Raw genomic sequence first — 18,102 nt, forward strand, 5'->3', positions numbered from 1 at the left:
CAGCCTGTTCACCCCACCACCACCACCACCATATGCCTCTACTTTGTCTTTTGGGTAACCCTCCGACTACAGTTTCTGAGGACCATAGTGTTCTATGTCCACACCACATCATGAGAAGAATGCTGGGATTAAAAGATGAGTTTTTGTTTCTCTGAGAAATTTGGGGTCATTAAGAGACTTGTAATTTCCCCAAAGTAATCCAACTTGCTCTCTTTCTCTTCTATTCTAGGCCCAGCTCATTGGCCATTTGCAGTGTTTGTCATATATGTGTATATACACACATGCACATATATATGTGTATCTGTATGTAGGTTGTTCTTTTTATTTGCATGTTATAACCTGGACAATAGGCATTCTTCCTTGGTTTGGTTTTTCCTTTATGGATATTAAGACCAAAACCTTTTGAATGTTTATGGATCTTATCAAAGATGCAGTGTATTAAGGCTTGATTCAGTTAGCACAGCGACACTGGAAGATCTTGCCATTAACAGGAAATGCCTGTTCAACGTTGACTGTAGTGAATCTCCTCCACGAATGTGGCACATATCTCTGACAATCATGTATTTTCCTGTTTTATTGATATTTGATATTAATAATCAGTGGCCATTGAATAAGGCTATCTCTTGTTTTTGATGCCTAGATGAGAGATGAGAGACACTATTGGAGGAGAGCCTTTAAAGAACTATTTTAGGGCAGCATTCAGACTTTGCTCTGAATCAGACCACTTCAGAAGTCCTGAAAGCTTACAAGTCCCCAGCATGAGCTGTCCTGAGATCTGGGAATAAGACAGCACTCAATAAAGCAACTCAATAAAGCAGCAACAGAACCAGTTCAAACTTTCTGTCCAGAAGTATGCGGAACCCAATCTAATATCAAGTCCAAATTAGGTTGGAAGAATGAGGAAAGAGAAAAAAATCCCACCATAAAAAAATTAGGGTGACAAAGATGCTCAAGGCACAAACCAAAAGAAGAAAATGACTCCAAAACATCTACAAGCAAAGCCTCACAAAATAGAACAAAACCCAGCAACAACAACAAAACACACACACACACACACACACACATACACACACACACACACACACACAGCAACTGGGGGCACAAATTTAACTATAAATAGTTGGGGGAAAAGAACTAAAAATGTTTAAATAAATGAAATCAGAGTGCTAGAGGTAAAAACTGGAAAAGAAATGAGAGCTATGGAAGAAAGAATTGGAAAGGAAATTAGCAACTTCACACAAGATATACAAAACCTTGACTAAGTAACAAATTCCTTGAAAATTAGAATAAACAAAAAAGAAACCAATGATTCCAAAAGACAAGAAGAAAACAAAGACAAAAGATTGGAAAAAAATAGAAGAAAATATAAAGTATCTCATAGCAAAAAAACATTGACCTGAAAAACTTATTGAAGAGAAAAAAATTAAGAATCAATGAATATCATCCAAAAAAGAACCTAGATATAATATTTCAAGCAATTTTTTGAAACTGTCTAGATTTTTTAGAATCAGTGGGCAAAGTGGAAATAGAATTGTCATAAATTCCTGGAAGAAAAAACAAACAACCAACCCAAATGAAAATTTCTAGAACCATTACTGCAAAATTCCAGAGCTCCCAGGTAAATTTTTTAAAAAATAAAGCAGCCAAAAAGAAAGCATTCAAATACCAAGGAATCACAAATAATTTAGCATCTACCATCTGAAGGAACAGAGAGCTTAGAAAACAATATTACAGAAGACAAAGGATACAGGTTTATATTCAAGAATAATACTCAGAAAAATTTAGTACAATGCCACAAAGGGAAAAATCAATCTTTAATGAAACAAAGAATTTTGAAGTATTCTTGATGGAAAGATCAGAACCATATAGAAACTATGAAGTACAAACATAGGAGTTGAGAAATACGAAAATGTGAGACTAATTGAACAATCATAAGGGACTACTAAAAAAGAATAAACTGCTTCCATCCTAATATAAGGATATGATTTGTGTCACCACTGAACTCTATCATCATCACAGCTATAGGGGGAGTTTAATCAGACAGAAGGTCTGGGAGGGCTTCAGGTATCTGTTGCTGATCTTAAGAGAAAGATGGAAAGATTGCTGAAGGGGAGTGTACTAGGGGGAGAAGAAGGGGGGGAAGGGTTAAGGGAAAGCACCTCTCATAATCAAGGCATACAAATTGATATATACAAAAAAGGAGCAGAGTATAGAGGGCATCTTTGACATTTGAACCTCATTGCCATTTGAACTGATCTAAGGGAGGAAGAATACACACACACACACACACACACACACACACACGTACATAGCCGAATGCAAAAACATTTAACAGTAAAACAGGAAAGAGTACAGTTGAGTATTAGAGAGAAGGTAGATTAAGGGTTAGTCCTAAGTAAAAACAACCTCCAAGAACATACAGAAATAGTTTTAGTTCTTTTTCAGAAAGCAAAGAATAAGAATCTGAAGATGTACATCCTCACTGAGGAATGGCTAAACAAATTAAAGGACATAAAGCACTGGAATGGAGTACTGTTGTCCTATAAGAAATGATCAAGGAGATGGTTTTAGAAAGATCCAGGAAAGACTTATATGAACTAATGCAGAACAAAATGAACAGAACCAGGAGAATAATTTATACATTGATAACAGTATGGTAAAGACAAATAACTCTGAAAGAATAAAAGATTCTGATCAGCTTAATAACCAACCACGATTCCAGGGGACTAATGATGAAACAACATATCTGCCTCCTGTTTGGGATATGAAGGATTCAGAATGCAGAATGAGCTGTATTTTTTGGGATTTGGTCAATTCAGAAATTTGTATACATGTCGTTAACTCTGTTGTAACAAAAGTTTTGTTTTTCTCAATTGAGGGGTGAGTAGAGTGGAAGGGAGATAGGTTAATTCACTGATTGAAAAAATAAATATAAGTTTTAAAGTGTTCTTTGTTCTACTGATTCAAAATTTTTTAAAAACCAAAAGATAGGCCTAATTGAACCTCATTTTTGTTACATCCTTTGGACCTTTGTATGAAAGTAAGGATGTGATCTGGTAGGCAATATTGCTTGTGAAACTCTGTTGGTTCCTGTCTATTATCTCTAGCACTCTTGAAGTATGTATAAATTATTTTCATAAAAATTAATATAGAAGACAAAGCAGGCATGTGGCTCCACAGTAATCTTGGTCACATTTTTTTCCTGGCAATAGTAAGTTTTGAGATTTTTTCCATTCCTTTAATATCTTTCAGATACCATGAGAAATAATAATTCCTCAACACTCTCTACATTTTGTAACTTAAAGTATGAAATGCCTTTCTAAATACTTGATCTACTCTGGCTGCTTTTGTAATGTTTGTGTCTTTGGTGCTTTTTCTATTTACTCAAAGAACATACCAGGACTGTGACATTAAAACCCAAATGTGGTGATTTCATTGTTATAAAAATCTTTTAAGATTTTTTTACATTTTTCTTCTGTTTGTTGTCTTCTCATAAGTTTCATCCTTAAGTGACTACTTATTTGGGTCTCTCACTAAATTTTCTTTAAGATTTGTTTTTCTTTATGAGGCAGTACTGTTCAACACTAACCATTCTCCACAATATTTTACAAAGGAATTTATATCCTAAACCAATGTTACCCTTGGCTATTATGTCTCTTTACTTGGCAAGCAGATGAATTTCTAGACTCTTCTCTTCATTACAGCATTCAATTTATGCCAGCCAAACTTCTGAATGGAATTGTTATCATCAAAGGAGCCCTTTCCTCCATCTATTTTTTGGCATTAGTAACTTAAAAAAAATAGGTCAGGCTGGGATTATTTTAGTAGCTTTTTTTTTCTTTTCTATATTTTAAATTCTGTATTAATTTTTCTCTTTGCGCTAACAAATCAGTCTGACTGTACATAGATAACTAATACAGGAATGACTCTCACATTAGTAATGAGTCATTTCCTATTTGTTAAAATATAATCAATTTCTCTCTCCTTTTTTTGGTGATCCTATTGATACTTGTGATGCTCAGACAGTTTTTTGAAAATAAAGTATTCATGATATAGGTGTGAAGCTTTGGGTAATCTACAAGTCTTTTTCATTCCTTGACCCATATTTTCCTACATATTTTTCACCATCCTTCCCGATGTTTACCTTTGCCTTGGAATCACAGACTATCAAAGTATATGATGATTTAATTTGTAGAGGTTTTTTTTTTCCTAGTATAAATTCTTCATAGAATGTCTCCTCTTCATCTCCTGTGAGAAAATGCACACAAGCTGTAATTTGTATCTTGGTGGAATTTTAAAAATATTTTATGCAAATTCTTTATGAGGGGTTCAAGTGTGGCATGAAGTGATATTGTTTTCTTTGGATACAAAATAAAACCAATGTTGTCAATTCCTTTATTTGCCTCCCCAGGGAGAAACTGAGGCACCCTTCCATTTATCTGCAATTTTTTTCCTTCTAGTTTCACGTGCAATTAGATTTTCAAGACTTAGATCAAGAATCCCCAAACTATGGCCTGCCGACCACATGCAGCCCCCTGAGGCCACGTATCCAGTCCCCACTGGACTTCTGGAAGGGGCACCTCTTTCACTGGTGGTCAGTGAGAGGAGCTCTGTATGTGGTGGCGCTGCAACGTGATGTACAGTACTACTTCCAGTGACCTAATCCTTTGTGTGGCACCTTAGAATGAGGAGCTGCCCAAAGGATTATGTGGCTGCACAATGGAAGACATCAACATGGTGAGTGGTGATCTGGGGGAGGGGATTCCACACTGTGTAAACTGCTGCCCCATTAGGGTTAGGGTTAGGTTTTTATAGTCCGGCTCTTCAAAGGTCTGCGGGACAATGAACTGGCCCCCTGTGTAAAAAGTTTGGGGACTCTTGACTTAGATCATTCCAGGACAGCTGGGTGGCTCAATGGATTCAGAATCAGGCCTAGGGATGGGAGGTCCGGGGTTCAAATTTGACCCCAGACACTTCCTCACTGTGACCCTGGGCAAGTCATTTGTTCACCATTGCCTAGCCCTTACCACTCTTTGCCTTGGAACTAAGACACAGTGTAGCATCCCAAGCATATTCATATCTATGAAATATAAATGACTGTATGGCTACTGTGTCTCCAAGCATAAGGTTATACCAATGAGGCTTGTGAATGTAACCTTGAACTGGCCATGCGGCCCTTGGCTAAGACAAACTCATTAACATGCTCGGACTCAATTCCCCTGGAAAGGGTGGTTTGCAATCTACACGCCCAAAGGTGTTCCCTCTACCTTGCCACCCAATCTTAATTGTCTATACTTTGTGATGTGGTTACTAAAGTGCTTGGGAGTACCTCCCAGGCAGGACAGGATTAAATTCAGAGGCAAACCCATGAACTTCCTCTTGGCCTTTCCCTTCCATGGAGCTCCACTGGGCTCCTCTATGACTATGTCTCTCTCTCCTCTTGACCTTCTGTAACCATCTCGGCCTGCATTCCCTATCTTAATCTCCTCCTCCACCTCATGTTCCTTTGTACTCATACTTTCCTATCAAAGGGAGTATCATAGGGGTTGCCTGCCCTATTCAAACACTGACTTGTCCGTGTCTTTCATTTCCACCCTGGTTCTCGGTTCCTACCTCTCCTCGGGTCCCATCACAAAGGTGAGCCCCTTCCCTTGTGGGACCCTACTGGTCAGGGAAGTCCATTAAGGAAAACCCCACACACAGTATTAATTCTAAGATGGAAGGTGAGGGTTAAAACAATTTAAAAAAAATATTCATAGCTGCGCTTTTTGTAGGGACAAAAAAATGGAAAATGAGGGGATGCTCTTCAATTGGGAAATGGCTGAACAAATTATGGTATCTGTTGGTGATGGAATACTATTGTGCTCAATGGAATAATGAACTGGAGGGGATTCCATGTGAACTGGAATGACCTCCACGAAGTGATGCAGAGTGAAAGAAACAGAACCAGAACATTGTACACAGAGACTGATACATTGTGGCACAATTGAACGTAATGGACTTCTCCATTAATGGCAATGCAATGATCAAGGACAATTCGGAGAGACTTATGGGAAAGAACACTATCCACATTCAGGGAGCAGAAACACAGAAGAAAAACATATGACCGATCACATGGTTCAATGGGAATATGATTAGGGTTTTGATGTTAAAAGATCGCTCTACTGCAAATGTGAATAACATGAAAATAGCTTTTGAACAATGATACATGTAAAACCTAGTGGAATTGCTTGTTAGCTCTGGGAGGTGGAAGAGTAGAGGGGAGGGAAAGAACATGAATCATGTAATTATGGAAGAATATTCTAAATAAATAAATACATTTTTAAAATAAGGCAACTGAGTCAACCTCAGGCACTGGAATTGACCACAGTCAAGCTCAGGATAGCACTTCCTCTACCCAAGAGGTGAGCTGAGCTATAATAGATAGGAAAGGTGGCAAAAAAAAAAGTCCCTCAAAATGAGCAAAAGTCTCTGGAATGTCAGCAGGTGAGGATAGTGTCTGCACTGTGAACACAAAACAACAAAGAAAAAGTTTACATCTTAAGGACTCTACAAGGAGACCAGCAGAAAGCTACACTGTATTTAAGGGGAATTTCAATTCTTCACAAAAAGGAAAAATTACTTATAGTCAACCAGTAGCGATGTTCATCCATTTGACACATAAGCTTTTTAGGTGTGAGTCCATTTTTCCCTGATTCTGAATGTCTCTTTCCCTGAATGTTTGTCAGGAAATTTTGCACCAAGTTCACATCAGCAAATACTTAATTCTAAATTGCAAAAAAAAAAGGGGGGGGACTAGTAGATGATATTGAAGGTCTTTCCTGATTCCAAATATATGATTGTATGATCCTATGTGGCCACTGCCATTCTTTCCATTGAAATCATCCCCTGGGTTGATCTGGATGTAAGATCAGGAAACAGGAAACAGGGACAGAGAAGAGAAGAAAACTATTCCAAGTAGCAGTTAGTTTGGGGGGGGGGGGGAATGAAGGAAGTGAAGGGAAATGTAAAACTGTAGCAGAGGAGAGGAAGGGAAGGTGGGAAGAATCATTTCTAGGACACCTAGCTGAAGCCCTTGTTCCCAGGTGGCCATTCACCTGAAGGCGTACCTAAGTCAGGTAAGTAATGAAGGTATGAAAATCACTGGTTACCCAGAGGTTCCACCTCACACCTATCAGATTGTCAATATGTCAGTAAAGGAAAGTGATAAATGTTGGTAAGGAAGTGGCAAAATTGGAACACATGCATTGTTGATGTAGTTGTGAACTGATCCAACCATTCAGAAGGACAACCTAAAGGGCTATAAAACTGTGCGTACCCATTTGCTCCTGTAATAAATACCACTGGGATAAAAAAAAAAGTTGGGGGAGACCTATTTGTACAAAAATATTTATAGCAGCTCTTTGTGGTGGCAAAGAATTGGAAATTGAGGGGATGCCCATCAATTGGGGAATGGCTGAACACATTGTGGTACATGTTGCTGAAGGAATACTATTGTGTTATAAGAAATAAGTGAGATGAGCTCAGAAAATGCTGGAAAGATCTGCATGAACTGATGCAGATTGAAATAAGCAAAGAAGTACACTGTAAGAGCTCTTTTGTACTCAACTGTGAAAACTGGGCTACTCTTAGAAATGCAATGATCTGGGAAAAGCCTGAAAGACTTATCCACCTATAGAGAATAAGCTGTTGGAGCCCAATGGTTGAAGATTAAAGGATATTTATAATTTACATCATTGTATTTGTGGTTTTATATTGGGGTTTGGGATTTGTATAAGTGTTCTTTTACAATAAGTGTTTTGTGTGACAGTAAAAATTAAATTAAAAAGAAAAATAGAAGAAAATTGGGGAAAAAATCTCTGATTATCTGTAGATGGACATCTCTTTGGTTAAAAATGTAAACTGAAAATTCAAATATACTTGAGGAATTCCAAACATATTTTCATTTATTAATGGACATGAATTAATCATTGAGGACCCAGAAGGTCAAGTGACTTGACCCAAAACCCAGAGGTAATTGCCAAATGGATAGTATATACAGGCTTCAGTGTTTTTATGCATAAAATACACAAATTGCTTTTAAAAAAATTTCATCTAGCCCTCTGGACAATCCTTTTGATTTCTAACACCACCTCATATACGGGTTCATATATACTTTGTGCCTCAGATGGGATAAAACTGGATAAACACAACAGAAATGACAACTCATTTGAGGTTCTATTGATTTGTGATGCTCCAAATGTTAGCCTCCCCCTCCATCACAAGTGCAATGATCCTAAAAATTTACTATCTTAATAAATTACTTGTAACTAGGCACGGACGGGGTTCGAACCCGTGATCTTCGGTTTACGAGACCGACGCCTTACCACTTGGCCACCGCGCCTGCGTTAGAATGTCTAGCGGGTGAGCCTCTATTCTGGCGCTACTCCCGAGTGTTTCATAGCGCGAGCACGAGCACATTCTCCTTCCCGCGTTCGCTCGCTCTCTCCCCCGCCAATCTCATCACATCTGCTTTGCTAGAGTGAAAAGACTTGCGTAGAAGGGTCTACGGCCGTCCTCAGTCTCTAAATGCCCTTACGCACTCCTCGAGTACCAAAGCCGTTAAGGGCCGGGTAAGGAGGCGGGGCCAACCGGCTCAGTCGCTCTATTTTAGCCGGAACGAGGTCCAGCTCTAACTTGCACTCTCAAGGGTGACTGGCTTCCTTCTAGCCTGGGAATTTTGCTTGGGAAGGAAAAGAATTGGGGAAGGTGACGGAGAAAAGACTTGTCTAGGATGCTACCTGAGAAGTCTCCCAAACCCTTATCCTGCCATCTGTTTGTCTGGACGATCGGTTATGGTTAATAAACCTTGAGGCACTATGACGCCCCGTCAGCTTTTTAGCCAGTTGCCCAGACGTGAGCTTCTACAGCCGAAACACCCCCTCACGGGTAGGGGGAGAGAAGGGAAGGGCTTGGACTCTTGTTCCCGGGGCCAAGACCCATTGGCTTGATTTGTGCCTGGGGCCAGCCAGTGCAGGGCCAGCACCCAGATGCAGTGACTGAATGGATTTTTAAAAAATACCCAGGCTGTACTGGGTCCTCCCCGCCCCGCACTCCCGTGCCTCGTGCACTACATCTTCACAACAGTGCTCGCCAGGAACACTGCATTCGAGGCACTCAACTAACGAGCCCCCGGACACTCACAACTTTGCGACTTCTTATTAAGTCTTCCCACCAGGAGACACGTGGCTGTCTCACACCTTTGATTTTGCCCAGGAGGGCATCGAAAAGGTGTGGCTAGGAAAACAGCCCTGCTTCGGGGCAACAAATTTTGCATTTTTCAAAATGAAACTACAAACTTAAATCTGGACTGAGGGTTTGTTTGTTTGTTTTCAATTACATATAGCAGGTATGCGTTAAACCAATAGAAAACTTTAAATGAAGGAGAAATGAATCCACAAAGGGAAGAATCCGGAAATTCTAACTGATCTCCGTTTTAAACTCTATGGCAATTAGTAAAAAGGCAGGTATCATTTTCATTTGCCAATTAGGAGCACTCTGTAAATGAATGATATGAACCCTCAGAACCACGTGTTCTCTGAAGTGAAAACAGGAATACCTCTCCTTTTTAAATATCGCTTTTCAGAATTCGACTTTGTTAGAGGAGCCGGCTCCAAATTTGAAAGTAAGACAATCGTTGCTTTCTTTTGAATGTTCTTTTACTTAGCAGAATACTTTATTATTTGACTGTCTTGGTAGAATATAAAGCATATAAGGAAACTGGTGAATAAAGAGAAAAATAAAATGTAGTTTTAGAACAGATGCATAAAATTTATTTTGGGGGGGAGTGTCTACTCTGAGAAATTAATTATATCATTTGTGGGAACTGAGGCAAATAAAAATGGGATAAACACCCTTATGAGATTTGGAAAACGTATTTAGAGGTCATTTACTTAAAATACTCAAAGCATGAATCCACAACAGCACCAACAAGTTTCATAGCCTATAAAATGAATGAGTTCGGACTAAATCACCTCAAAGGCTCCTTCCAACTATTGAGTCTATTATCCTATGCTTTTAAGTGGATCATTTATAGGGGAAGACCTCTAAAGATGGACAATTGTCTTAGCTCTGCCACTTAAAATCTTCATTCCTGTATAGATAACTGATAAGGTTCCAGTCTCAAACCTTGTGATCCTGTGATCTCAGGCAGTCCTTTCCACTTTTGGACAGTCCAAATAGTGTAACCTTGTGTAAGATATTTGTGGCATGAAGATCCAGGCATTCTTTGGAGGAATTTCTCTCTCACTTGATTGATATTCTGCTAACCCCAACTACACTAATATTGATTCCTCATTTTTAAGCCTGTGGCTCACCGTATCATAGATACAAACTATTATCAGCAATGCAAGTATGCAAGACAACCCCAAGGATCTTATATTGGAAAAATCTATCCACAGCCATAGAAGGAATTGTCAGAGTATTAATACAAATCAAACCACATACAATTTCTCACATTATTTCTTTCATGAGTTCTTTTTCTTGCATGTACTGCTATGTCTTTCCTTTTTAAAACCCCCTACTTTCCGTCTTAGAATGATTGGTTCCAAGCCAGAAGAGCAATAAGGTCTAGGCAATTGGAGTTAAGTGACTTGCCCAGGGTCACAGGTAGAAAGTGCATGAGGTCAAATTTGAACCCAGGAACCCCCATTTCTAGACCTAGCTCTCTATCCCCTGAGCCACCTATCTGTATGTGACATCTTTCATAGGTTTAAAGGTTTTCAAAATTCTTTACATTATTTCATTTGATTCTCACAACAGCCCAGAGAGATACTATGTTTATCATCCCCATTTTATAGACAAGAAAATTCAGGTCCACTAGGGTTAAGTGACAAACTTTGAAATTTATGTTCTAATAACACTAGATTTGACTCAATGTCTTTCTTGGATTTATCATATTTTAAAATTAATAACCGCTCCTGGGGGCAGCTGGGTAGCTCAGTGGATGGAAAGTCAGGCCTAGAGACAGGAGGTCCTGGATTCAAATTGGTCTCAGATACTTCCTAGCTGTATGACCCTGGGCAAGTCATTTGACCCTCATTGCCTAGCCCTTACCATTCTTCTGCCTTAGAACAGATACACAGTTTAGGACTTAAAAAAAAAAAAGAAAGAAAGGACTGCTGGGGGTGGGGGGTGGGGAGATCCAGCCTCCCATAGGGAATGGGATCTTGGAGGTGGGACAGTGTCACCGGAATGATAAATGGGAAACCGCTTTCATATTCAAACCACAGCACAGGTTTCACAGGAAAAGCTGCTCCACTTTGGCTGAGGCTTGGCTTTATTCTATGTCCTCATGATCACACATCTACTTGGCACACAATTTCATTCTCAATTCATTCAGGTTTCTCATTCATACATGTTTCCATAGATCCTAACAACACATACAAAACCTAAGGAGATAGCCAACAAAACATTGTTGCTAAGTGTGGAGTCAGGGTAGAATCAACATGACCCAGATTTAGGTTGGGGGATTCTGAGCACAGATTTGCCAGAAGTTTTAAGCCTAGAAAAGAGAGTCCTAACTAAGTAGGTACATAAGAATCCTTAGGTTTAATTTAGTGAGTGGGATGTCTCATTTTTCCTGGGGGTCGCTTTGCAGTCCCCAGTTTCCACATGTGATATGTGACTGTGTCAAATGGCTCCCAGCAAAGAACCACTCCTAAACCCAAGGATCTGGGGCACTTTATTCACTCCTTTCTCCACTAAGGGTTCTTTCTCTGCTCTTGACCTACATATGTAATTAAGTTTGGACTTAATTTTGGGGTAGCCTTATCCTCTCCCTTTTCTCACATTCTTTGACTAGCTATATCCCAACCAAACTATTGCTATTACTACTCCTGCTGCTGCTCCTCCTACTACAGTGGTACTAATCTGCTTCCTTTGCTAAGTCCCTGCTCCCTTAGAAAGAGACCAGCCTACTTTAGAAGCAGTGAATGTATTTTCAGCTCTGTTTCTAGTTAGCCTTTTGGTTCCTAAATATTCTCAAGCTGGTTGAGATGATTGATTTTATTGTTATTCTTGATCTCTGAAGAGGTTTGTTTTCTTGCTGGGGGCTCCACAGGCTCTTCCTGGTAGTCTTATTCCTCTTTCCCAAAACACTATGTGGAGTTAAGACCAGTTCATCAGTGTTCCAGGTAAGCTCTGCTGTCTACTTGTCTTTGCAGTCAATCCTACTTCAATGGGCTAATCTTCAGTGTGCAAATTTGTGACAGTGGTGACCAAATAAATGTAACTATAGACCCTTTATTTTAACTCACTATCTATTGAGTTGATTTGGACTTTACTTGGGTTTCCAGAGCATTCATTAAGGTGTGCCAAAATAGAAATACATAATTGTACTAAGTATTTAAAAAAATAGGAATAGGTGTCTATAATTGACTTTACTGTTAATATGTAAGGTTGAGTTTTTAATTACACCTTTGAAATAAAAAAAACTTGTTATTCATAACTGTCAAATCTTGTTTTATTTCCAAAATATTGAAACTTTACCTTATTCTAATTTTAATAGCACAGGGTACTGAAAGATGGTGGAGAACAAAGGCAGGTAAAGCGACACTTTTGCCTATAACTGGCTAGTTGTTATTGTCAGTTGTAAGAAGAGCAATAAATATAATTCAATAAAGCTTATTTATATAAGAAAATTTTAAGAAAAATTCTTTATATAAGTTTTTGGGCATGTGGATGAGGAAGTTTACTTCCTTCATAGAGAAGATATTTTCTTCCAGAAGAAAACTCTTTTTTTAATTAAAAAAAATCTAATTTGCTCTTAAGGTAATGAGGTAACTAGATAGTACAATGAATAGAGTGTTGGACTTGAAGCCAAGAAGATCTAAATTTAATCCTATCTCAGACACTAAATGGGGTCACCCTGAACAAATTGCTTAGCTTCTCTTGCCTTCAGTTTCCTTGTCTATAAAATGAGAGTAAATATCAGCATCTACTTACAAGGGTTGTTTTGAAGATCAAATGATAAGATATTTGTAAGGTACCTTGTAAATCATATAAATCTAAGCTATTTTAAATTCTCAAATATTTCTATCAATTTTTATTACACTTTGGGCTCCCAAATATTTTATTTTTTCATTCTGCATTAGACAACAAATGTTTATTAAGCACCTATTATGTACCAGCATCTTGTTAAATGCCGGAGATACAAAAGAAAGGCAAGAGTTTCTATGCTCAAGGAGCACAGTCTAATTAGGTAGATGATACATAAACAATTTTATGTACAAAAAAAATTATATACAGGATAAATTGGAAATAATGAACAGAGAAAAGTGCTAAATTAAGGGAAGAAGGAAAGATTCCCTTTAGAAGGTAGGATTTTAACTGGGTGTTGAAGGAAACCAGGAGGTCAAGATGAGGAAAGAGAAAATTTAATCCATGTGAGAGAGCCAATAAAAATGCCTGGAGTTAGGAGACAGAGTATCTTGTTAGAGGAAAAGCAAGGAGATCAATGTTATTGGACCACAGAGTATCTGGATGGAAGGATTAAAGTGTAAGAAGACAGGAAAGGGAGGGGTGCTTTGAAGGGCTTTGTCAGAAGAGAGTTTTAGTATTGACACCATTTGCCTGAGATAGTAAATCATGTATGTAGTTAGGAGAATTTATTGGAGGTATCTAACATTAGCCTAGTGTTATCTGATCAGTTCCTGTTCTGGTTGCAAAATCCTGGCTTGAGGTATCAGCTAAATTCCTTAGTATTTGCTGATTGGCTTATTATTTTGCCTGCCACATATCTTCTTCTGCTTTCAGTTCTTTACCTTCCTCTTTTACCCTCTGTTAAAGTTCCAGTTGTATCCATCCTCCCTTGTTCTATATAAGATTTTTGGAAATGCTACTCATGACCCTTTGATTTTTATCATGGGACTCATATGTGCTCTAAACATATAATAATCTAGTTATTAAAATCTTTCTGTGTTGATAAGTATGATTGGCAGCAGTACCTATCAATGAATCTCTGAATACTTTTATATCAATTTGGAACTTCAAGCATAGAAATTTATATTTGTTCCTGGAGGAGACAGGATAGGGAATCATTGGAATTTATAGAGTGGGAAGGGAAGGGAGAAGGGAACAAGCATTTATTGAGTACCTACTGTGTGCTAAGTGCCATGCTAAAGGCTTTACAAACATTTTCATATTTGATCCTTAAAACAACCCTATGAAACAGTTATACAGCTCGTAAGTGCTTTTTTTTTTGCTATTGCAGATAGCTAGTAAGTGGTTAAGGGACTATAGGGATTGAGGAGACAATGAGGAATTGAGGATGACATCTAGATTTTAAACCAGAGTAACTGGGATGATGGTGGGGTCCTCAACTGTAAAATGGAACTTAGGGGACTATCTGGGGATAATGAATTCAGTTTTAGACATCATATGACTTTTTACTTTTCTTTGTATTTTTCATATTAATCATTCCTTTAATAATCTATTACATTCATGTACCACATTTTATTTAACCATTCTCCTCCTGTTGGTTGCATGGTTTGATTTTAGTTTTTTGCTATCACAAATGGTGCTAGTATGAATATTTATGTACAAATGGATATTTACTTTCTCGAACTGTTAGGGTATAAATTACAAATGAGATTCCCAGATCAAAGAGTTAAGATTTTTGTAACTTGTTTAATTGTGTGTTGCTTTTCAAAATGATGGGATTCATTCACAGACCCACTAGCATTGTATTAGCATTCCTATTTCCCAGATTCCTGGCTAACACCGAATTTTGTCATCTTTTATCATTTAGCCATTTCAGTGGATATAAGGTATTGCCTCAGAGAAGTTTTAATTTTCATTTTTCTACTTATTTGTGATTTTGAATACCTTTAAAGTGGTTTTGGTAGTTTGTGTTTATTTTTTTCAAGAATCATCAGTTCAAATAAATTCTAAGAAGCATTCATTAAGTAGCTACTCTATACCAAGCTCTATGCTAGGCATGTAAAGAGAAAACCAAAGTAGTTTGTGCCCTCGAGGGGCATAGTCAGGATGGATGTGATAAACATGTACACAAGTATAGCAGCTCTTCTGGCAAGGTTGCCAGAAGCATGAATGCCAGAAGTACTGAAGGAGCATAAATCACTAGATTGCAGAAATCATATTTCTTCCAAATCATTGTTGTTATTCAGTTATTTTGACTTTTTATGACTCCATCAACCATATCATGTCAGGTCCTTCTATCTTCTACTATCTCTTGAAGTCTGTCCAAATTCAGAGTAATTGCTTCAAAGACATATCTATCCATCTCAATCTCCACTGTCCCCTTCTCCTTTTGCCTTTAATCCTTCCAATGTCAGGGTCTTTTTCACTGGTTCATTCACTGAGTCCTGTCTTCTCTTATGCGGCCAAAGTATTTAAGCTTCTCAGTTTTTGTCCTTCCAACGTATAGTCTGAATTAATTTTTTTAAAGCATTGACTGATTTGATCTCTTTGCTGTCCAAGGGACTCTCAAAAATCTTCTCCAGCACCATAATTTGAAAGCATCAATTCTAAGGTGCTCAGCTTTCTTTATAGTCCAACTCTTACCACCATACCTTACTACTGAAAAAACAATTTGCTTTGACTATATGAACCTTTGTCAGCAAAGTGACATTTCTGTTTTTTAGTATGCAGTCCAAATTTTCCATAGCTTTACTTCCAAGGACCAAGCATCTTTTAATCTCATGGCTGTAGTCGCAATATGCAGTAATCTTTGAGACCAAAAATATGAAATCTGATACTGCTTCTATTTCTTCTCTATTTACCAGGAAGTGATGGGCCAGTTGCCAAGGCTTAATTTTTTTATCTTAAGTTTCAATCCAGCTTTTATACTGTATTTCACCCACATCACAAGACTTTTTCATTCTTCTTCATTTTTTTTGCAATTAGAGTGGTATTGTCTGCATATCTGAGATTGGTATTTTTCCTGGTAACCTTAATTCTGGCTTTTGATTTGTCTAGCCTGGCATTTTACATTTTGTTTTCTTGCATATAATTTAAATAAGGTAAGAGCCTGGCCCTTAGGTGCTTGATTACTTTTGTCTGACAGAGGTAGGAGAGAAAAGTTACAGAGCTGGACTGCAGTTGTAGAGGGGGCAGGTGGCAAACTGCCCAGGAAATTTAGAAGCCTCTTAGCTTCCAGAGCCTTTTCCAGCCATTTTCTTTCCCTGGCTCATGGCTACAGCATCATTTATTAAGAAAACCCAACAGCTTTTTACAAGTAACAGAATTAATTTGAACTTTGACCAAATATGTTCTACTCTCTGGTTTTCCACTTTATGTTATTGCTCAAAGGAATGAGTAACAAGTTAACTCACTAAGGCTTGCTTTGATATTTATTGCCTATCAGATACTTACTTTTTACAATAATGGTTCTAAAATAAGATAATTTAAGTGGCATCTAAGTTTGTATTTTGCTATAGAAAGTATGGATGTAGGGAAGGAAAACATCACTAATCTTATCTCCAAATTGACTGGTTACTTTGTGCTAGGGATCTCTGTGGGGTTTTTTGTTTTGTTTTATAGAGGTATAGAATAAAGACCTCAAGAGGTCATTCCATGAGCTGGCCACAGCAACTCCTGCTGAACAACACAAATAAGCACCAGAAACTATATTCAAAGCAGAACAAAGTAAAAAAGAACAAAGAGAATGTGAGTATCAGGGAAAATCTTGTAGAAAGTAGTAACCAAGATGTTTTGAGTCTCGTAAAAATAAATTGGCAAATTATACAAAATAGATAGAAAAACTGTTCAAAACTGTTAAAAAACTATTCAAAACTGTTCGGATACTTTTGATGGAAGTAATTTTATTTTATTATTACTTCCATCAAAAGTATCTTCAGCGATAAAGTGAAGCTCAAATGTGAACTTTCCTTCAGGGCCAGATGCAAGGATGCTAAAGAGACTCTTATAAAAAAAATATTTATTGAAATATATAAGGATAAATAAAGGATTTCTAATTCTAAGGGATTCTAAATGCACCCAAATAAACTCCCAGATTCCGCAAGGAACTGCTTCTCCTGTGTTTCACAGGCTACACTAATCCTCCCTGATCTGACTAACCCAAATGTATACTATCTAAATAAAAACTACCGCTATTGTCCTTATAAATCTTAACTTCATCTTCAAATTATAAAATAGCAAAGGCTAGCTGGTTGAGTCTCAACAAGAATCCAGTTACAACTCTGAGTTTGTTAAGACCAGGTTTTTCTTTGGTCTTCTCAGAGTTAGACAATCTATAAAAACCACAGTAGATATTCAATAGTGTTTCCCAAGTTGGGAGAGGAAAACACTGAGCTCCTTCAGGTATTTCCCTCAGATAGAGAGGCAAAGATATTACCTCCTCCAGCCCTAAGAGAGAGTCTCTGAGTGTGTGTCTCTGCCAACTGCGAGAGAGCAACTCCCAACTGCCAGAGAGTAATTGATATAGAAAAATGGTTATGGGGGCAGCTGGGTAGCTCAGTGGATTGAGAGCCAGGCCTCGAGATGGGAGCCAAAACACAGTACTGACTCCAAGACAGAAGGTAAGGGTTATTTTTTTTTTAAATGGTTATAACTGTCACATCTGAAATTAACACGCTCTCTGAGCTCTGCTCCAAACTCCAGTTCGTTTCTCAAGCCATTCACTTCTTATTCCTAAACTAATAAAACAATACTTATTTTCTAATATCATCCTTACAGTCTCCATTTTCATTTGACTGATTCTAGTTTTTAGGGAGATGTTTTCTTCATTTAATTGTACCTCCTACCCCCAAGCTACTGAATCTCTCTGTTATTTCTCTTATTTGATTTTTTAACATTGTTTCCAATTATTCTGGAGGTTCTTTTGGGGTCTGACACCCTTTTACCATTGCCTTTGAAGCTTCATATATGTTTCTGTTTTGGCATTGTTGTCCCAAGTTTGGATTATGATTTTCCCTGTCACTAAAGTAACTATCTAAGGTCAGATTTTTCCTTTGTCTTTTGCTTATCTTTCCAGTTTGGGTAGGATTGTCATATTTATTATGTTAGCTAGTCATACCCATGAACAATTAATGTTTTTCCAATTCTTTATATCGATTTTTAATTGTGTGGAAAGTGTTTTGT

At 37.8% G+C, this 18,102-nt stretch overlaps 1 protein-coding gene and 1 non-coding gene across 2 annotated transcripts in view; both read right to left on the reverse strand.

The window, feature by feature from the left end:
* Positions 1 to 18,102, reverse strand: part of MRTFB (myocardin related transcription factor B) — a 396,134-nt gene that overhangs the window by 2,782 nt on the left and 375,250 nt on the right. The window contains exon 18 of the mRNA XM_056806173.1: positions 4,145 to 4,248. Coding sequence (XP_056662151.1) covers positions 4,145 to 4,248 — 104 coding nt within the window. The remainder of the gene's footprint in view (positions 1 to 4,144; positions 4,249 to 18,102) is intronic.
* TRNAT-CGU (transfer RNA threonine (anticodon CGU)) lies at positions 8,312 to 8,383 on the reverse strand. Its single transcript has one exon. It is a non-coding gene; the product is annotated as a tRNA-Thr (tRNA).

This window comes from Monodelphis domestica, chromosome 7 (assembly GCF_027887165.1).
Source record: "Monodelphis domestica isolate mMonDom1 chromosome 7, mMonDom1.pri, whole genome shotgun sequence".
NCBI lineage: Eukaryota > Metazoa > Chordata > Mammalia > Didelphimorphia > Didelphidae > Monodelphis > Monodelphis domestica.